The sequence below is a fragment of the Cottoperca gobio genome, chromosome 8, assembly GCF_900634415.1.
Source record: "Cottoperca gobio chromosome 8, fCotGob3.1, whole genome shotgun sequence".
Taxonomy (NCBI): domain Eukaryota; kingdom Metazoa; phylum Chordata; class Actinopteri; order Perciformes; family Bovichtidae; genus Cottoperca; species Cottoperca gobio.
Genome location: NC_041362.1, coordinates 12,747,676 through 12,770,932, shown reverse-complemented (window position 1 = coordinate 12,770,932; position 23,257 = coordinate 12,747,676). Strand labels below are relative to the sequence as shown.

The following is a 23,257-nucleotide window of genomic DNA, read 5'->3' as shown; positions in this document are numbered from 1 at the left end:
CATAACATCACCACTGTTACCTCTTCACATTCTGTACATAATGTTAGTTCATTGTTTTAATGTTTTTAGTTTAAATTCAGGCAGATCTTACACATTGAACCTTTGAGATGTGCTGCAGCAAATTTGAGAAAATCAGTTTTGTGGTTCAGTTAACAGAGTACTCTTACATCACCAATAAGATAATCACGAGCATTTAATGCAGATTTTCCTCTCACTAACCAATCACTTATGCAATCACAGACATGTAAATCACATGAATCATTTAACTGCACCCGTACACCAGCATGTGACAGTTGTCAGCATATCATGTCAGGGACTGCAGTATTTACATAAGAGAGAAAGTGTCTTTAAAATGATGCAAAAATGGCCGGAAATACTATTTTCAGCCTCTCAAATAAGGAGATGTCCTGTTTTTTTCTGCCTTATGTCATATTAAACTGAATCACTTTTTCTTTAACAAGGCATTTAAAGAAATCACCTTGGACTTTGAGAAACAGAGATGGACATTTTGCATGATTAATCGATGATTCAAGAAGATAATCGCCAGATTAATCGATAACAAAACTATTTGTTAGTTGAGTTATTGTACTACAAACAATTGCTCTTCTTTTGGAGGGGAGAGTCTCCGTCCCTTGTTTGCTTTTTCTTCCTGCACTCCTTATTTGTCTCTTTCCATTCATTCACATTGCTTCTGTCTCCATTTGGCCACCAACACCTGTGAATTTTTGTACATCCTCTCTTCATACTTTCTATCCAATGTCTCTTCCCTCTGAGCCCCTCACCCCCTCTGTCTGTGTATGTTATGGTGACATTTGTTCACTACCCGGGCTGCCGGCTGCCTGCAGTTCTGCTCTGTGATCTGACTGCTGCCTTGCCCAGAATGGGGCCATTCATTAGGGCAAAGGAGCAGGGTAAGGACACTCACAAAAGCACACATACACATGTACAAAGACGAACTAAAGCACGTGACAAACTACTTCATTTTCTCCTGTTTTGAAGTTGAATCAGAAAAGAGAAAACCACATCTTATTCTGACCTTATGTTTTTACAAATGCATGTGCATCTTTGAGTGTTCATGCAGGTACATACAGTGCATGTGTGTGTGTGTGTGTGTGTGTGTGTGTGTGTGTGTGTGTGTGTGTGTGTGTGTGTGTGTGTGTGTGTGTGTTTGTGATAGGTGTGTGCTCTGCTCATGTGTATTTGCTTGCCACTCACCCTGTGAGCACCACCACAAAGTCCATGACGTTCCATCCATTCCTCAGGTAGGAGTTTTTGTGGAAGGCAAAACCAAGCGCCAGGATCTTTATTCCAGACTCAAAACAGAAGATCCCGATGAAGTACGGCTCTGTATCATCCTGAGGATAGAGAGATAGGGAGAGAGTAAAGGACGCGAGGGGGAAAAGAAGGGAGAAAGGAAGAGGAAGGTAGGTTAAGAGGGATGGAAAAAAGACCTATTAGTAGCTCGATCAGAATAAGCATTTTCCTAATTATGTGTCAACTCCCGTGTGGCTATCTACAGATGGTAGACACTTTGCATCTACGTTGTTATTTTTTCATAACTGCATACGCAGGTTTACATTTGAATATAAGATTAGCATATTTCTTTATCAATCTGTGTCTTCATTGTGTGTATATACTGTATATTCCTTTGGCATCTGTGAGGATAAGTATTGTTATATTGTATTGTAGTGCACAGAACATCTGGATCATTAAAACATTTTTACGGTGAAACAAATCTCTGTTTTAACTGTGTCTTCAAGTCCACTGAAGTAAAAATCAATAAGGAGTCAGAACTGTCACCTGGATTGAATCCTGTTTACATACGGCGCACATACTGTATCATGCCGGTTTCACTTACCAGGCGTTCGGACAGCGGCGTCTTGTCACCGTCAGGCAAATGTTGTTCCAGAGCCAAGACGATGCAGTTGGCAATGATGGTGGCGAGAATCATCCACTCAAATGGAGTAAGGAAGGTCAGTCAAGGAACAAACACTTTGAGACATAAATCTAAACAGATTCAAATACAGCTTCACATTTTTTTGTGCATAGTCATTGTATAATGTGCGTAATCTTTCTAACTTTCCAATATATTAGTCTCGAGTAAAGATTATTCAGCCGCTGTACCTGTCTTCACATGTCTGTTTGCATCATAACAATAGTACTTGCTTGAAAAGGCCTGCTGGCAGTCAGGGTTATAAATTAGCATGCACATAAGTCATTACTGTAAACAATCTCACATCCAGTGAATTTCTCAAGAAGAGATGACACAGATCTGCAATATAGATTCACTACTACGCTGTAATGTTTAGAAATGGATTACAATTGTCTAAATTCAGTGAAAGTTAATCAATGTTTTTTTTTTAATTAGTCAGTACTTCTGTGAGGGTGCAAAACAGACAGGGCTATGATTGTGCTGCTTCAATTGCAGTTTTGTCAACATTACAAGGACTGAGGAGTTTCTATCAACTATTCCTTAGTAACCAGAAAGCCAGAAGGTAGATTTAATAATGACAACTTAAATACAGCAGAACATGTGCCCTGGAGACAGGACATTAAAAGCACCCAAAAATATGAGACATATTTGCAACACCAATATCAAATAAAACACAGCTCCTCACTGAGGATAGTTATCAAGTGTTATTTCCTTACAGCACAAACATATGTGGCGAGTCAGACTCTAAAACTCTAAATGAAGTGACAAAAATCCCCAACAATTAACATAATGTCACCACTCTCATGTTAAAGGTCAGATTTAAGGTCATATGCATGTAATTCGAACGCGAGTGTAAGTGAGTCAGACAGACAGCAGGCCTTTAGCTCAAATGGACCGACGTCTGGCCTCTCACTGCTATTGCCGCCTGTTTACACACACAAACACACACACACATACACAGACCCACAAGCCATCATTATGAGTCAGTTAAATATGCTAAGTGTATGTTCTGGTAACACACCACCCACACAGACAAAAAAAAAAAAAACAAACACACACACGAACAGACGCAGGCTATATTAAAGTGTTAGTGTGTAATAGCGTGCCTGGACACTGAGTGAGATTTACTGTGACATCACCGTTTGGCTCTATGTACATAACATCCAAGGGCTAGTTCAGAGAGGGAGAGAGAAAGAGAGAGACAAATAAAAAGAAAGAGGGAGTGTGTCATTGTACATCTAATTGTGTTTGTCACAATCTCTCTCTCTCTCTCCAGCTCACACAACCACACACACACACACACACACACACACACACACACACACACACACACACACACACACACACGTGGTGTCTTCTTAAATCAATCCCCCAGTCTCGTTAAGGTCACAAGATGAATAGTTACATTTAAAAGAGAAGAGAGAGCGAGTGGAGTGAGACAGTGGCCGAGAAAAAGAATGCGAGAGCAAATGTGTGAAGGAGATTAATGAGTGAACAAGAGAAAAGGAAGAGGGAGGAACAGATAGACCAAGATAAAGAGACACATGAGAATATGGGGAAAAAAGAGGAGTTTGACTTATAATATTACGAATATATGTACATATTGGATATCTACAGCAAATAAAGTAGGAATACACATTGTGACTGTTCTTCCCAGCCACTTAAATAAATCCACTCTTTTCCTATTCTATTCTACTCTATTCTAGTCTTTCTCCTCTTCTTCACCTTTTTCCTACTCGCCTGCTTCCTTTGGGAGCAGCCATTCCCATGGTAGTGGGGGGAGGGGAAAAATTAAACGGCAAAGAACCAGAAAGGAAGAAGAGACTATTTATGGAACCATACATCATATGTGTGCATGTGTGAACCATATATGTTACATGCCTGTGTGTGCGTGTGTGTGCGCGTGTGTGTGTGTGTGTGTGTGTGTGTGTGAGAGTGTAGATCTCAGTATGTATTTGTTTGTTTGTTTTCTGCAGTCATGATTAGGGGAATTGAAAAGCTGATATAGCCTGGACAAAACCCACAAAATGTGTGTGTGTGTGAGCGTGTGATCATCTGTTTTAACGCTCTTTACTCACACGCACACATTACTAGAACACCCAGGGCACCACTCAATTAGCCTCCCTGCCCCTCAGCAATGCGCGTGTATAACTTTGAGTGTGCGTACATGTATATATAGTGTGTATATGCATATGTGTTGGTCTGGGAGAAGGAAGGGCGTAGTTGCCTGAAAATGGGAAAGCAAGAGAAGGAGAAAGAGAAAACGAGGAGCAAGGAGATGGGAAGAGAGAAGAAGAGAGACTGATATAGAAACACAGGGACAAAGGGACAAATGTGTGTGTATGTTGTGCATTAGAAATGCTCATCATGACTGTTCGATGTGTATGATGATCATTTTGTCCCTGTATTATGTTTCAAGGTGCCACATGATTTGCTCCCTATTTGCACTGGCAGTATGCGCGTGTGTGTGTGTGTGTGTGTGTGTGTGTGTGTGTGTGTGTGTGTGTGTGTGTGTGGTTGTGTGTGTGTATATGGGAGAGTGAAATATTCAGAGGCACAAGTATCCTTGAGTGGCAATGTACAAGTTCAACTTATCATTATGAAAAAAATGTTGATTGCACAATATAATAGCTATAGAATTTTAGATTGGTCCCCTATACGTCACTTTCAGTATGCAATTCTGTCTGCAACCAGGTACGATCTCCGGGGGAAATTAAGACTCAATTTATGGCACAAACGAAGTACATCAACCAAAACAGAATGAGGAAAACACTTTTGTTTTCCCCGGTAGCTATCGTTAGCTAACCCCAAAGAGTAGCAATGTAAGTTCTTTGGAGGTACGATCTCGAGTAGCGGACATGGCGGAAAGTAGGAACGACCGGAGTAATTGTCGGAAAAATAAATGCAGCGTGTGCTGTGCTGTATTGCCAACTATTTTTCAATGAATGTAGCACTAGCTCCAAAAGTCGCTAAAAGCTGCCATATGACCTAATTTGCATATTGATGACACCATCATGCATTAATTTGCATAAAACGTAATGGTTGAGTCAGATGCAGCGATGGAGACTTCCTGTGCTGCTGGCACAAGAGACGTGGACTGCATTTACTCTGAGTAATGAATTACAATATAACATATGAATTACAATATAATAATATATTGAATATATTTCTTACTTTTTCCCCTGACGGTCTGAATAAAATTTGTAGCTAGTAGTTGGTTTGAGGCAAACGGAAAGTGATCCAGTTGTCTTTGCGACAACGGCAACAACAATTATATCACATGGAATGTGTGGGGGAAGAGTTGAGAAGTTGTCGATAGCCACTTTAAAGATGCCCCTGCACACACACACACACATATACAAATTCAGAGTATGAATAAATGACTCACATTCTGCCATAAACCATTCAATAATGAATCTCCTCTTCCTTCTTCCTCAATGGCTATATATAGCAACATGACAGAGTTAAAAGCAAGGGAAGAATCGGGGGTGAGGGAGAAAGAGAGGAAGAAAGACATGAGAAAATAATGCTCTCTTGCCATTCCCCCAACCTCCATCTTTCTAATGTTTTCTTTGTCCTCAGTCTCTCTCTCTCTCTCTTTTTCTTCCACCGTGTTTCTCGCTCTACCTCTGGTTTTGCATATGCTTGCTTTTTACCTGTGTGTGTGTGTGTATACACTGTAAAGGGGACAGTAGTAGGTCGTAGACGGAGATGTCTCGCCAAAAAAAGTGAGGGCCTCAAAAGTACACCACTGGAGCCAAATGACGCACGCACGCATACATGCATACATACATACATACATACATACATACATACATACATACATACGCACATTTCCATGGCCTTTTCTTCACCTTGTCCATCACAGCTCCATAAAGTCTTCATGTTCACGCTCTCTTCTACCTTCTCCATTTCTCAGTAAAGCTCCTGCCTGTTTCTCACTGATATATTTCTCTCTATACCTGCTCTGTTAAGCCTACTCTCTATTTCTCCCATCTCCTCTTACATTCTTCAGTCTCTTTCTCATTTTCCTTCCTCTCAGCTCTTTTCCCACTTGTTTCTGTCTCCCCACCAGTTTCTTGCATCTTTCTTGCTCTCCTCATTCCACCTTTCTCTCACTGAGTCCACCCATCAATCATCCCTATCTCTATCATGCCATCTCCATTCAATATCGAATGAGATGTGGTGTCAGCAAACGCATGAGGACAGCTAGAGAGAGCGGATGAGGAGAAGAAAAAAAAAGAAAAAAGGTTGGATAGGAGGGAAATATATGGAAGGCTAAATGAAAGAGAGAGGAGAGTAAGAAAGAGAGAAATAGAGATAGAAATAAAGAAACTGTCCCGTGGGCACAGACATGATTGAAAAGAGTGAGTGGTGAGGAATAAAAGCGAGAGAAGGGTGGTGGGGGGACGTAGCAGAGGGAGGAAAACAACAGTGAGGAGGAAAGAAGGACAGAGACGAAGAGCATAGGAGTGCTGAATGAGGGATAAAGCGAGAGAATGACAGAGGGGTGTGAGAGTATTGCGGTATTTTCTTCTTCTGAGCGGCGTGTATGCTCTGTCGAAAGTAGGTTAGTGGCAGAACACACACACATATATATAAAGGGAGGGGGAATAAAAGGAAGAGAGTGGGTGGGCTACACATCATACTGTCACATACAGTATGTATGTATGTATGTATGTATGCCACTGACACGCGGTACTGTATAAAATCCCCGCAGCCCTCACATGCTTCCATATATTGACACTCTTCACACATTTTTGCACCACCACATGAACATATGCTTTTCTTATTTTTAAATCAAACTTGTGTCTCACAATTGGAAATCCTTTAATCTGCCAGTAAAGTACACACATGTATGAAAACACACACACACATACACATAACAGAACAAATGTCGACCCCCTTAATAGCCTCCACAGCGCTGCCGCTCTCCACCCCATGCACGTGCCATATTGCCATTCAAGCACACATTTTCATACATGTACTGTACACACATACACCAACACTAGACTTGACTTCCCTACACTCCACTTGTCTGCCAATAGAGTCCAGACCAGCTGCTACCCTTTGGGAAGGTGCCAGCCTCCCTATTAATAAAACCATTTCTTCCTTTCTCACTACCTTCTCATTTTATTTCTGATAAACCACACTTGTTATTTGTTTACTGGGAGACATTCACTTGACAATGTTTGTCAAGAAATAAAAAGGATCAGGAAAAGGACAAATCTATATTTTATAAAGTTAACTTCAGAGTGACGAGTCTGGCTTTGAAAATATGAAAACTAATGGCGCCACAAGGACGGAAATAATCACCTTGGCTGCTAGTATCCTTCTATACCGTTTCTATCCCTGTGTGTTTGTGTGCGATATCAAGGAGCTACTTCAGGTGTTTTAGGTATAGCACATATAATATATTTTATGAATGTACTTTGCTTTTGTTGCATGTTAATGTTTTGAGTTGTTTTTAAGTTAGCGGCCACTCCTTTTTTTCTCTGTCAGTTTCTTCATATCCCTCACTCCTTTCCCCTCCCTTCCTCTTTCTCTCTCCCGCTCCGTCCTGTTACATTATGCAGCAGAGCACTGGCGGAACAGCTCAAATGATTACTTCATTTTCTTGTCACTTTTCCCTCAGAAGCACTGATTTGATAAAATGAATGGGATTAAGCACTGTGGTTGAGACCCATCTAATTATTTTGATAATCAGCAGCCATAAAAGATAAGAGACACGGCTGAAGCGCCTCATTTTATTCCTGCATCGTACATTTGAAATAGAATCGCAGTTAAAGGTTTCTCTTCATATATCAAATATAGCCTTTGCCTTTTCTCATTTAGAAACGTTCTCATGTAAAACATGATGAATGGATATAAGTTATTGCCTTTCCCAGCTTTAGCCAGGAATCTTAAAACCCACAATACTTAATGGAGCCTACATTGTAAGTAGCAATTGCTATATCATTTCATATATATTCATCCCAGAATGAGGATATGCAGTAATTCACTTTGATTGAGTTTCCCTACAGTTTGGCAGTGGAGGCCCTCCAGAGCAGGAAAATGGCCTCTACTCAAAAGCGTTGTCACATGGGACAATACTCCTCCAAAACTAAAACCTGTGATTTTAGTTGTTGCATTGAACACTGTGACCAGAAGCACACAGGGGATCAAAAAACACTGTCCAACATCAAATCTGAACCATGGGTTAGGGTTAGCCTCTGTGATAAAGAAAATGCAATGATTCTACAGTTATCCCACTTTGGCACCATGTTTGACTGCGTTGCCAAACAAATGGGAGTGCCTGAAGGCCAGTTTAGCCCTTCTTAGCCTCTTTCAGTCTGATTTAGCATCAATTAGTGTGTATGGTCTTTACAGTCCCCTATTTCTACTTCCTTTTTATTCCGTATGGCATATGTTGCGTCTCTATCTCACCCCTGCCACTGCCTCTCCCAAACCACCCACATATCGCCGAGTTGTCACTTTGTACAAGATGCTGACGGTGGTGTGTGTGCCGTGGGCTGTGTGTACAGTATCAGTGTAGCATGTGACATGTTTTTTTTTTTACATAAGCTGTATGTTCAGGAAGGATGTGCAGGTTTGTTATTATGAACGTGTGTTTATATAACCGACAATACTTGCTGATTTAACTCTGTGCACTTTCCCTGCTTTTCACTGCCAAAGTGTACGTGTACATGTAAGTGTGTGTGCCAGCACGCCCTGCAGGTAGAGTGCAGGTTTCCAGCAGGGTTTGTCTAGTAACCGCCGCAGCACGTGACTAAAGAACACAGGCATGAAAAAATCAATCCATCACAGACTCTCTCCTTCTCTCTATTTTTCTCTCTCTCCACGTATCCGAATCCCAAAAATAGCTCTGCCCCACGTCACTGCACCCCTGTGCGCACACACACACACACACACACACACACACACACACACACACACACACACACACACACATTCTCAAAGACACACACATAACGCAAACACGTCCAAACTAGCCAGCAACTGAAACTGAATTATTCAACAGAGCCAGAATGCACAGCTAAGAGAAACCAGATTGAGAAAAATGCAGAGGGAAAGGAGGGAGAGAGAGAGAGAGAGACAAAGAAAATGAAAAAGTATGTGAATCTGATCTTCTATTCAATGTACGTACATGTGCATACAGATCTGTTGCCAACAGTTCAAGAAGTAATTACAAGATGTGTAGCTGTCAGATTTTCTAATAGGTCTTCATATAATTTGACCATTAAAGACTAACAAAGTTTATTCCTGGCATCATAACAATTGCCTGTCAGGTTTTATGTATTATAAGTAAGTCAACAGCTAATGAGACCAATATTTCTATTGTAATTTATGCCCTAGTTGCAACACAGCAGCATGTTTCCATATTGATTTTGCTTCCATTTCTCAATTGCCATATATGTTACAAGGGCACCCATCTGCAGTATATCAAAAAACAGCTAGCACGATGCATCCATCAGATTTCTGAGGATCAATTTACAATCTCAGAAGAGTGTAGGCTGTCCTTTTCAGTTTCTGTTGGCGAACAGTTCCTCCACCTGTGCTTCCAGTGGCTAAACATTTATGTTTATTAATTTGCTAAAATTAGCCATAAAACCAGGCTGTCTTAGAGACATTCTGCTGGTCAAAACACTGCACGTTCTGCGCAATTTTGAAAAATGTGAATAAAAGATCAACAGGAAGAAAGAGAGAGCTGTAGATTCCTCACTTTCTAGAATGACCTCAGTGTTCCTGCAGCTCTATGTATGAACACTGTGGGAGGACAGACAGATATATTTCAGAAAAACACACACAAACAGACACACACGCACAAGTGCAGCGAAACATACACACACCCAGACAAGGTAAAAGTAAAACAATGCTCTGCCGAAGAGCAATATAACAAAGTGAAGATATGTAGTAAAGATGCTGCTGTTTAAATGGAAAATGGGTCATTTATTTTCTATTAAATTACCAGATGTCTTTTATTCTTAAAATATTGAATGATTGATCAGGTTGGAAGACGACGGCGCTGTTCAGACCTGGTATTAACATGTGTCTGTTGTGATCACAAGTGGACAGCTTTAAGTTCGTCAGTTCACACCTGGCATTTGAAGGCGTCTCCACGTTCGTCTTGAGTGTCCACTCGTGACTGGATCTCATTATCCCGCTCTACATGTAAATAAACATGTACAGCATTTCCCTTCGCACAATACATAATGAAAATAGTTTTTGTTATTGGTGTGTTGGTGTATAAGGTTATTGCTTACTGACGGTCACCGGGGACTTCCTTGCCGCCAACACTGCCGCCTTGCAGGCAACTGCAGCGGACAGAGCTCCGAAGAGCTAGGGATAAGAGCGGGGGGGCCGGGTGTCACATCTGTGCAGTGCACCGGAACAAAAACACAAGACGCATCACCGACAGTATGACACAATTCACTCTCCTGGTTTCTTTGACATGAGAAATACTTTCAAAATACTAATGTTTAAAAATACAGAAACGGCCACACAGAGCTACGGTCGTGGACAAAGCCAGTGACGCTTGCTGCCGCCTACGCATAGGACGTCAGTTGAATAGGCGGTCCTTCAATGTATCCAAAGACACAGTCGCGTACACACTGCTAAGAGAACTGTCGGAGTGATTAATCTCAATGTGTCTTGGGTGCATTCACATCTGTAGTCAGAACTGTCCACTCACTTGTGATTGGATCACCAAAGACTCATGTTAATAGCAGGTCTGAACAGGGCCATTGCTACACATAGGCTTTTCTAGTCGCAGACATTTTGACTTGTCATAGTAGGAAAAGCACAAGTGTTACTAATAACACTAATAATGTCTGTTCTATTCAAGTGTTCCACTGAGAGTGACCGTGATCCAGCATGCACGATGCCAGGGAACCTGAAATCAAAGCTAAATGGAATTCAGCCATCATTATTTACACCTTTGCTTTTCCTACTGTGACAAGTTAAAATATCTTCCGCGAAAGAAGCCTCTGAAAAACACATAATGACAATAATAAAATGTATTGTCCAAGTGTGCAAAAAATTATAGGCTCAATTTTGTTTCTAGTTGTGTGATCGTGTAGTGTGCGTATGTGTGTGTGTGTGTGTGTGTACTCATGCAAACCCCAGTGCCGAGTCTGCCCTTAGGGACTCAGGATACAGATCAATTCACACATTTATTACCAGTCAAAGGTATGAGGTAGGCAGATTGAGCCCAAAGGGGGACACAGACACAGACACACATACATACACACAGTCATCATAACACAGACGCACTTCTCATTGCCAACAGATATGAGCAAACTAAACTAAACAAGACTTGCAGCTGTCAGAATGTTCTGCAAAGTATCCCCAAAACTTCAAAACAAATGCTTTAAATTAGCATCGCAAAAGGCGGAAGCGGGCAATTAGAGAGAGAACAAGATGCAGTGGAGCAGCAGCGGCAGGAGAGAGAAAAAGAAAGAATGATGGATCGGCTTTGAGTGAAAGACAAAAAGTACAGGTAGTGAAACGTGAGACGAGATGACAAAACTTCACTTCCTATCAGTCAAAGAGAGAGTGAATAGAGAGAAGGAAAGAGAAAGGAGGAGAGAAAAAATACAGTAAAAAAAGCGTGTTTGTGTCTGGGGTGGGGGGCATTAGCAAAGACTCACTGTAACACTCACACTGTGAGTTTAGGGTTATGATTGAGGTCAATGCAATGTCTGTCTAGTCTAAGTGACAAAAACAAGTTTGTGTGTGCTCTGGCTGCAGTGTAGCTGGCCAACCCTGAGTGTATGACTCTGCACCACTTTGTGTTAAATGATTTATATGCAGACAGGCAGTTTGAGAGTCTCTCTCTCTCTCTCTCTCTCTCTCTCTCTCTCTCTCTCTCCATTGTTTCTCATTAGTCTACCCCTCTCTATAATGTTTCTGTCTTACTGACTTCCCCCCTCCTTTCTTTACTTCTGTCACTCCTTAGTCCTTCTCATTGTTCTGTATCTCTACTCCAGCTGCATATTAGTAGCAGAGCAGGCACAGCTTTTTACCTCATCTCTCTCACATCTTCGCTCCGCTTTATAAAAGCTCATTTTATCCCACAGAGAACTACCCTTTACTTAGTGCATTTAACCCCTTAACTAATATCTGACACGTTATGTTAACATTGTGGCAACATAGAAACACAAACACACATACTGTACGCTGCATGATAACGCTGGAAACTTTCTTAACAATCAGGTGTTTGCGTAAACTGGAGAAACGCGCAACGTACGAGCAACGAGCAGTGAATCGCTCCTAAAAAGCGTTATTTTCTCCTGTTACTTTTCGGCTGGCCTGATAAAGATACTGTAAGAGTGCATGTGTGTGTGTGTGTGTGTGTATGTTTTCCAAATGAAAGAGAGAAAAAAATAGGCAGCATAAGAATGACTGACCCACAGACTGTGATGGACTTGTAAACAAATGTAGAAGCATATATGCATTCAAACACACAAACTCCTGCACACACACAGACACACACACAGACACACACACAGACACACACACACACACACACAAACTAAGCTGATGTTAAGTCTGTGTAGTTATCAGCTGACAGTTGCAAGCTGGAGAAAGGCCAATAAATAATTTAGATTCTGCAGTGAATGTAGATCACTGACTCTCCACATCCACCCAAAAACACCCAGGTCCCTCTCTCTGTGTTCCTGTGTGTGTCTCACTTTCTCCCCGTCTGTCTCTCTTAATCACTTATACAGTGTATACCCTAGCTATGTTTGTCTGACTCACATTATTGCGAAGGAAATAAGAAACCTGAATAGTCTCCATGCTGGCCTTGTCAGGTACACTACATATGGGAAAATATGACTGCTACTGACTCAGAGCTGAAACATATTTGAGAGCTGGCCTCTGGGCAATTTGTTGACACAATCAGTAAGTAGCACATACAACACGCATTACACCAATCTGCATTCGTCAGGAAGTGTAGGAAAACTCAGTCAATCCAAATGTACTTACACTAAAATACTAGAAATCCTGTATGATTGACACATCTTCATATACTTTAGTAGCACTATTACTAGTGTATAGTTAGCATCCTCTGGTTAGATGAAAGTGATGTGCATGTGGTTAACACAATGGCAAATTTGCAAAAACACAACTTACTGTAATGGAATCAAATCTATGATCTTGATACTAGTGTGCCAAACTAATGGGTTTTATGAAATGTATTTTACATTTAAGATAGAGAAGAGGGCGGTTACTGCTCAGCGATACAGCTGAGATTAAACCTAGTCTTGAATGGTGATTTGATCGGTCATTGATTCTGGGTCGTATAGGATCAGATATGGAACTAGGAGATAAAGGCACTACGACTTACTCACAAGCACACACAGAATACAAGCAAGTAAACACAAAGCTCATGACATGTACAGTAAGCATGGCAAGCTCATATATTTTGCTGATTTAACATAGTTTATATAGTCCACAGAATAGAACTAGAAAACAACTTTTCTAACTCAACATCTTATGATTATGAACACGTTACTTATATTGCATTTCATATCGAGCTCGTAACTATAGATAGCTAGAACATGTATTGACTTCCTCTCCAATTACAACAGCACAGGAAAACACACTTAAGTGTACGCTGATGACGCAGGCAACACCATATGGTGTGTGTATTTTATGTGTGTGGGGGTGACAATGCATGTGTTTGTTTGCGTGTTCATGATTACGGGTGCTAAAATGCGTGTCTTGCAGATATGCACATTATGAACTTAGCTGACACTTAATACATATCTACTCAGAAACAAACAAGTGAATACATAAAAAACCCATTTGTAGCGTTGCATGGTTTATATTAACTCTTGATATGGATTTGAAAACGTCAAATGGGCATTTCGAGTCACAGGTCAGTGGGACACCCAATGGGGATTTAATTTCTATAGGATGAGCTAGGATTAGGTTAAACTTTCCCCAGCATGCAACATGATATGTTACTGCTGAGCACATTAAAAGGACAATAGCACAATCACAATTTATGCTTTAGACTAATACAGTACCCTGTGCAATAGTTATGTTCTCTTCTCAGGTGATTTGATATGTATCTATGGTCAACCGTCTGATAAAACAACTGCTTCAATATCTTCTCGGCTGTGAGTTAATAGGCTTTGATTTTGTATTTGTATATGAATTTAAGTGTATTGGATGTTGTGGTAGTGACCATATAATAAATATACATTATAATTGTTTACATTTTAAATCAGAAATGTCCCATACCAAAACCATAGCTTAAACAGTGATACACTGGATCACGTTTAAGCTAGTCTCCAATGTGGAGGAATTTCTAAGTGAAATGTTGCAGGCTGGGTATTGTTTTAACGGTTAGTTCCCTTAGTTCCAGCGTCAGGAGGTAAGTTTGACATTTTCAATAGTTGTATATAGGCACATATCCTGGTTAATAAAACCAATTGGTCTCTTACTGCCATTGATAGAGAAAAAATAGCTTATAGGGTAGTTTTGAAGTAGCCCTAGATGCTAACGTTAGCGTTACTCACTGTTTGTTGACTGCTCTTGCCGAACATATTGCCAAAACGTCGCCTTGGTAAATTACTCACGACGTTTGTGGTGCCACCGGCAAGGTTTTTGAAACGGTTGCAAAATGTTTTGTTATTTGCCGGTTTCAGGCAGTGTTGGGCACAGTAGAGTAACACATTTCTTACAAAGGGGGGTTTTCTTCGGAAAGAAGATGTTTTGAAGGTGAGCAGCTATTCATTGTACGTCAGAGTGTCGGCTCACGCACGCACAGGCTGAAGACGTTCGTGAAGGACGGAAGAGCACGCAAATAGGGTTGCCGTAAATTACCAAACACTTGTCGGTGGCGATTCTGAGTATCAAATAATAACATTAAGGGTGCTGGAATAATCTGCAGCCACCTATAATGGCTGCAGATTAATAACTCCGCATAGTGATCTTGTTTTCTTAAAATGTCACTCCAGCTGTTTTCCTCCTCTGAAATAACACAGATATGGAAATTAAAATGTTTTAAAATGTAATAAGGTTTATTGCATGGTAATATTTCTGTAAATGTAATTAAATTATGTTGAAGTACCTGTATACTAATGCAAGCAGTAATCCTTAACAAAAAGGAAATGATGTGACTAGTTCAGTATGTTAATCAAAATCGCTTTGAAAGATAAATGTTGGTATTGATTGTATTTAATAAGGCACTATTTAACCACCACTTGTTTCAAATAGGTGTAGACAGATATTTGGTTGTTTAATTAGAATTAGAATAACAGACTTTAGGGTGTTACTCTAAATGTGGATGTGAGAGAGTAGTTATTTATATGGTATTCCCATGGGTCCATACTCAGTTCACAACTAAATAAAGCCGCAGGTCATAATTCTGCTGAATAGTGAATCCACTGAGACTCATACATCTGGAGAATCAAAAAGCTGTTTCAATTCTCTATTAAGTGAAACATCAGTCAGTTGACTCAACATGCATAGAGTAACACTTCTGTTGGCTGCAGGTTTTAATGAATGAATCAGAGTCCTTCTCTATATTTTAATGAACTATACCACTTATATTCCTGAAGCCTTTTCGTCATTCTGTCATACAATAACATTTACTTTAATCCTGACATTGGACAGTCAGAGGACAGGTGGCAGATTCTGAATTACCACTGAGAAGAAAATCTTGTCTTATTAGGGATGTCCTATTTTGACCCTTATCCTGTTTTGGGTCAACTAATGTTCAAAATTTGCTGATATGAGCCTGATATAAAAATAAATTCCAATAGGAAAGCACATAAAATACACATCTTTCATTTATGGTAATCCAGTATCTGTGGTGGGGAGATTGCTAAAGTGGACCAGTTGTGGTTGGATTTGGACAGAAAGCCCCTCTTTGACCCCAGAATGACAAAAGGATGGGGGTTCAAATGCAGTTTTTATAGTCTGTCGGTGAGGATATCCTAACTGAAACTACTGGGTGCCACTGTCAGGAGTATTTGCTGGCAATGTTGACACATGGCATTTGTTAAAATAGATAAAAGACGATCTATTAGATTGAGATTAATACCGCCAATGATAATCAATTGAGGTCTACATTCACTCAGTCAAATATTAATTTTCCAGAACCAGTTGCCTGAAAACACATCAACTGATGAGAAACCGATCACATTGACACCACAGTGGGGTCAGGAGTTATCTGAGATGAATTTATGATTGATATGGGGATTGTCACCACACCACCTTCTGCAGAGTGACTACCTCAACCATCTCAAGCTTTAGCACATTAGGTAATTTAGTAGGAACTAATTATTTAACGGACAATTAAACATGAATCAGGCAGATATAACTAAATCCTTAACAAAAAAAATGGGTGATTTAATATCTGGTTATTAACGAGACCTTTACTGGGAAGAGTTTCAAAAGATGCTGTGGGTTTGAAATATCGATTGAAGGAGGTTATGAAAATCTCAAAATAGCATTTCATTATGAAACCCATTGTGTTCCCTCTAGCCTCAGCTTGGTTAGTTTCCCCACATTAAGCCACACAATAACATCATCTGTATCTCAAACGTACTCAAGATTGGCCACAATAGAGCACGTTATACAGAGAATGGACAGTATAACGTGAATGTATTCCCTGGTGGGGGGGGATGAAATGCTGTACGAGCTACACCTCACAATTTATTACAATCCAATAAACAACAACACCACAAAGCACAGCTTCAGAAATTACAGATAAATTGAATCAATAACACCCTGACACAGTCTCAGCAAATATTGAACATCATAAGCTTCACAAAGTTAGGAGTTATTGCAAAGCTATTGTGTTGGATTACATTAGATCACACTGGCGTGCATGTTATTGTATCATACACCTCTACGTTGGTGTCCAGACTGTGTACCTGAAAGGCGTGAAATATTCAGAATAGATACATTATAGCGAATTCAGAAAACACATATAGATAATGTGAAACCCTCCTCAACAGCTGCTTTCTAGACCATCAGAGACCAATCGTAAAGGTCCAAGAAACCAAGCAGACTCACTGATGTCAGCAGAGATGTTAAATATTATTAAAAATTAGCAACTTCATCTGTGTCATGTGGCATTCGCTCTCAGAGATCTTGAAATGAACTAATACATACTCACAGCTCAACACCTTGAGCTATTTAAAGATTAGTTTAACCTAAGAATTGTATAATTGCGTTCATATCACAGCTTGCACTATACAACACACATTGTACAGCTTCTGTTAATGTTTACAATTATTCTTCACACAAAGAAGTTAATATATTTCCATGTATGGTAGTTCAGCTCTATTCTTTGGGCTTTCATGTCTTCACCAGACCCAACATCATAAGGCTATGGACATTTCCTATGCTGCCAAATATGCTGATGGGGAAAAAAGGAAAGATTTAAAGCCATCTGGGATCAGCTATATGACAGTTTGTGCAGTGAGGCATAGGCCTTTTTTCACAGCAGACTACTTGTCATAGTAGGAAAAGCACAGGTGCTACTAATAACATTAACGATGGCTCCAATTTATTCATGTGTCGCAGTAAGCTGTGACAGTGTGACAGGGAGCCAGCATGCACATTAACAAGTCCCTAAAACTGAAGCAGCTAAATGGAATTCAGTCCATCACTAATTTTATTATTTACACATTGGCTTTTCCGACATGTCAAAATGTCCTCTTTAAAAAAAGGTCTATCGCAACTTGCCACTCACAAGAGAGTCGTTTGAACTTTAACTCTAACGAGGAAATCTATAGTTTCATTCTGCATTCCATACTGTCTTGCATGTTGGATTCAAATCACCAGGAGACCACCTAATAACCACAATGACACCTCAATCCCAAAATGTTTTGTCCAAAAGTAAGTAATCCACCATTTGAAAACATTGTAAATGTCAAAATAAATGCACTACTTCAAGACTGCATAGTAATCTTATAGGTCTTCTAGAGTTATTCAATTGCTGTATAGTATTTTGGAAAGGAACTCTATGAATATACAACATCAGATTTCCTGCACACACTCGCTCTCTCTCACTAACACACACGTCTGTCATTTAGATGGTGAATAGACATGATTCAGAGGCCCTATAAGTAGCTCCTGCATTTTACCAGAGCAGCCCAATTAGTGTGTGTAATTATGTCACGGATCAAGCATCAGCATGGATCAATACAATCATTACTCCAATTTCCCCTCTTGTCATTAACACTCACATAGAAACTTACTTCCACATTTGCATCCATTCAAACAGACATACACAAATCCTGCAAATGGAAATGCTTAAATCACTTTCAATTTCTCCCCCCGAATGGTGCAATAAGTGCTGGTTTCATGAAAGATGGAAATGCAGGGAATTTCTTGAAATTTAACACTGTCACACTTATTGGTTGTAGTATACATGCGCACACACACAGTTTGAAATGGTGGCACATTCTTACAGTGACACCTGCAGCTTGTGTGATTAAGAGGTGGCTCAAAATGGGGGGACAAATTAAATACTGTGTCAAGTTAATAGCCTACTATACTCTCTCTCTCTCTCTCTCTCTCTCTCTCTCTCTCTCTCAAGACACCTGCATCATGCTGATATGGGAGCTTGTACATGCAAGGATACACACACACTGTGGATGCTTATTTTCCTCTCTCTCTCTCTCTCTCTCTCTCTCTCTCTCTCTCTCTCTCTCTCTCTCTCTCTCTCTCTCTCTCTCTCTCTCTCTCTCTCTCTCTCTCTCTCTCTCTCTCTCTCTCTCTCTCTCTCTCTTTCCTCCCCTCCCCCCTTCTCTCTCCTGTTTTTCTATAGCAGAGCTAGGCCAATACTGCACATGCTGACATCAGCAACCAGCAGCGCCCCCTAGACCCCCCTTCCCCCCAAACCACTACCACCACCACACACTCAGACACACACACACACACACACACACACACACACACACACACACACACACACACACACACACACACACACACACACACAGGAAGCGTATATCAAGCATCCCTCGCGACTGTGACATGAAATTACTAACAAATGTGATTGATGGTGATCAACAGCCTCATAAAAGGAGCCGCTGGTTCATGCCCCCCTCCTTTTAATTAACTATAAATTACATGTCCAGCATTCTCTCTGTCACTTCCTGTAGCCTACCTCACATGGGCATGCACTGATGCATTTACACCTTTGTTATGATGACTTAACTGAAAGCCTTTAACTCATGGAATAAGAAAACAACCATCAGACACTGTCTGCACATTAGGCCTACCTGATCCTCGAGCAGGGCCTACAGTAGCAGCTTTCACTCACTGTACCAGGTAAAGGATATGGCCATTCGGTGATCTTTTTGGCGTATTTTCTGACGAAGTTATCCTCACTGAAAATGAACAGCGAGCGGTTGACAGTGAAACAGTTCTGGCGCACAGGGATGGGGTTATAGAGGGCCATAGTCCGGGCTCTCTGCGCCATAGACTGCTTGTACACTCTCTGGCCCCCGGGCCCTCCGGGTGGACCGTGGCCATGTCCGTGGCCGTGGCCATGACCGTGTCCGTGGGGTCCTCCTTGCCTGCTACCACCTCGGCCACCAGGGCCCCCTCCGCCGGGCCCTCCACCATACCTGGCCGGTACCTCATCTCCGAACCGCGCCATTCTCTGGACACCGAAAGCCAATCTTCACGAAGCAGCGGAGAAGGAGACCAATGCTCAGCTGTGCAGCCACACAACATTACATCCCATCTGGATTGGAACGTCTCATATGCACAACGGGTTGTCTTGTAAGCTTATGCTGAACACCTGCACCCGGCGAGCAGTTATATGCTGTTTTTAGCAGACGAGGACGCCCATGTACTGTCTCCTTCTCTGTGCGTCTCTGCCAACGGCCAATTGTGGGTGTGAGGAAATTAAATGTGTGGTCGGTTGGCTGACTGGTTGCACTGTGGGGTAGTGTGTCTCAGTCTTAGTCGGTTCTTATGTCCGTATAAAGCAGAATTCGCCCCCAACATGAAATCATGGGGAGACTGTAGCGACTTAACATGAATGTTTCATGTTCTCCATGGTTCATGCCTGTATCAGAGCGCACAGCCTCCTGCACCTTTCTGGACGATTTATTACGTTACTCTCATGACAGCGTGTAATGGCAATCTAAACGCCTCTAATATTACACAGGCCTCAATAAATCAGATTGTCGAAAATAAATCGGAAAATAATTAACAGCCTACAGCTATGGCTGTCAGTGACGTCCAACTTGGCATTTTGGAAACAATCGCGTTTCCGAAGACTTGAAAGGCATTGAAAAGGGAAAAGCGATAATTATTTATTTATTTAAAAACATCCGCAATGTTTGGCACAGTGTGTGGCAATAATGGGGCTCCCGCCACCTTACAGTTGTTTAACCAGTGTGCTCTGACAATCCTTGAGACCAGGACAATTGTGACATTTGTTATTAATAATGCGTATTATTTCAGAGTGCACAATCTCGAATAGAAAGGAGAAAGAAAAATACCGTTTTCCTTTGAAATGTCGGTGTCATTGTTGACGAGCGCTGAAGATGAAATAATTTTCTCATACGAATTCAATAACATCCTCCCTCGTTGCAACCATCATCTTCTCTCCGTCACCTGCGCGGCCATCCAGAAGCTGAGAAAGAGACACGGACGGCGTCGTCAAAGACAAGGGTATGACGGCCGCTTCTCCGCCGTCTTACACCCTCTCATGATCTTGGTTTGGCTGTTCGAGGTGCAGCAGTGCCGATAAAGTCCCTCACCATCCCCGCCCCGAAAAGTCTACCTTCGTCCGCACTGATAAGCCCAAATGTCCTGGCAGAGCGTCCTTTCTCTCTCTCTCATTGGAGTAGGGTAGAGCGTTCCTCACGGCCTCCTCTCTCTTCGTCCAGCAGCCCCAAGGGGAGGAGGAGGGACAGACGGACAGACGGATGGATAGATGGATCGGTGAATGGATGGAGACAAAAATGAAAGGGAGGGGACCGGCTGTTTCTTTGGAATTCAGGCCGGAGTCTGTCTATAAATCAAATAACTCAAACCGTGCGCGAAATCGTTGTCTTTCAGTTTGTGTGAACTATAATGAGAGCCTGATCGGTTCTGCAGCCGCAGCACATGACGCACGCAGCTCGTCCACGCAGCGTGTTTATGTTAAGGTGCTTCGGGCTACAGCTCTGCCTAGTTGGACTGAACATCTCAAGCCTACTAACTCCAAATCAATTTCAGATAATGCGTAAAGGAGCCTGTTGGCTTAGAGGGTGAGGTGACATCGGCAACTGTGCTTTTTATTTCTGTTCATCTCTGTATAAGTGTGTATATCATAAAGACCTAATAAGTGTGCTTATTATAGCCAGATGCGTGCGCCCGTGTGTGTGTGACAGAGAGGCGGGGTGTTGGCATCATGCAGCTTGTTCAAAGATACAGCTGCAACCCAAGCTGACAATGACTGCGCGCACACCGGCGCGTGAGAAAGAGTGCATGCGCGTCTAAGTGTGCGCGCGCGAGTCTGTGTGTGTTTGTTAGGGAAGGTGGAGGGGGAGGCTATTCTTAGCAACAGACATTTGGAAATTAATGGACGAAGAGAGCTCTCTCCTCCCTCCCTCCCCGAAACCAAGTTGAGGATCTTCTTCCCTGGCTCCCTCTCCTCTCCTCTCCTCTCCTTTTTATCATAGTTCCACCAAAACACTGGGCCCTGTTCAAGGTACCACCATATGCGCTAAAGACACACCAAAGAATTTCAATTACATATCACTACATCCAGTACCAGCCAACATGGATAGACAATGCTGAGAGATTATAAGAATTGCAGTATTTTTTCTTCTTCTTGTGGTAACATTTCTATAAGATACACTAAATCTGTGCTCAAACCTATCATTTATTAGGTAAAAAATCTTCAGTTTCAAACTGATATCTCCAAGGATGCTGTTACAGTCTGATTACCGATTGTCTTTGATTGTAAAGGATGATTTGAATGATTTTATTGGATTGTTCTGGTCATGGAGAGTGATAGTAATATTCAATGAATGTCATGAGTCACTCACAACTACACCGTGAGCAAAGTACTGGTGCCTAGTTAAGTTAAGCCCCGTACGAAGGGAGGAAGGCTGTAGTCCACAACATCCCAGGACAACATTCTTTTAACCTATTATGTGACCTAATTGATTGACTCCAGTAAATAGCCGCCTCTGTGTATGGGAAATGGTCATACATATACAGATTTAAGGATGACTGGGATAATCAATTCACCTCTCAAAGATATTGAATTAGGAAAGAAACATTACACGTGCGAAAGCCAATCAATAACGGCACAACCTTAAACGTCTATTCGATATGTCAGAAATGGATCGTTTTGCTTTGTGTCCACTTAAGCAAGGCTTCCGGACGTGAGAGTGACGCTGACCCCACCACAAGGGCATGCAAGAACACAAAACTTAAATAATAACCAAAGAGAGAAAACCAGGTATGTATGTATGTATGTATGTATGTATGTATGTATGTATGTATGTATGTATGTATGTATGGAAAAGAGTGCTATACTGCTAACCTTACTGCTATTCACTTAAGGACAATGGACTGCATGACACTATAAGCACTAATGCCCTAATGTCCTGGATGAGTCAGGACCATGGAGAGCGCCTCAACAACACCAGCATCTTGAGTCTACAATAACTGTCTAACTAAGGAAAGTATTAATCCATTAACAAACAAAAAATAATGACAACACCAGCACCACAGCTTGTACCACATTGAATCAGAATCAGTGCAATAGGTTGAGTAACTTTGCACCCTTCATCTAGCCGCATGAAGAGGATTGTGTGGTGGGGAGGGATGTCTGGGGAGTTTGAGGGGTGACTCCCATGCTGCAGCTTGTCACAGAGATGCCCCCTTAGCCAGAGTGGTATACCACCAAGCCCCAACTGGACTCCCATGGTCTCTCTGCCTCTTGAAAGCATCTGGCACACATGCCTGTCATATCCAGTTATTGCCATAGGCGCTCCCAGCCACACACTCGCATGACTGTTGCAAGATTTTAAAGACCCTTATTGCCTTACTACCAGGGTTGGGTCAAATTACTTTGAAAAGTTGTCAGTTACTTAAAATATTTAGGGTTACATGAACCATGAATTATTAACGTAATCCATTGGATTACTACTTGTTTTAAATCTTTAAATACACAAATATATAAAAGATTTCTCTTTAAACATCTCAAAACTTTTTCAATGCAAATAAAATATATTTTGGATATTCAGCATTTACAGTTGGTCAAATAAAACCACCCTAACAAAAACAGTTCTGGCACAAACTACAGGTGTACTGTGTGTTTTCCACAACATGTAGGAT

At 41.3% G+C, this 23,257-nt stretch overlaps 1 protein-coding gene across 5 annotated transcripts in view; it reads right to left on the bottom strand.

The window, feature by feature from the left end:
* cacna1aa (calcium channel, voltage-dependent, P/Q type, alpha 1A subunit, a) overlaps positions 1-20,621 on the bottom strand; it is an 83,339-nt gene extending 62,718 nt beyond the window's left edge. For all 5 annotated transcript variants that reach the window (XM_029437483.1, XM_029437479.1, XM_029437480.1 and 2 more), the window contains exons 1-3: positions 19,249-20,621; positions 1,859-1,964; positions 1,216-1,355 (exon numbers count right to left, since the gene is read on the bottom strand). In XM_029437483.1, coding sequence (XP_029293343.1) covers positions 1,216-1,355; positions 1,859-1,964; positions 19,249-19,568 — 566 coding nt within the window. In that variant the 5' untranslated portion in view covers positions 19,569-20,621. The remainder of the gene's footprint in view (positions 1-1,215; positions 1,356-1,858; positions 1,965-19,248) is intronic.
* Between the last annotated feature and the right edge of the window lie 2,636 nt (positions 20,622-23,257).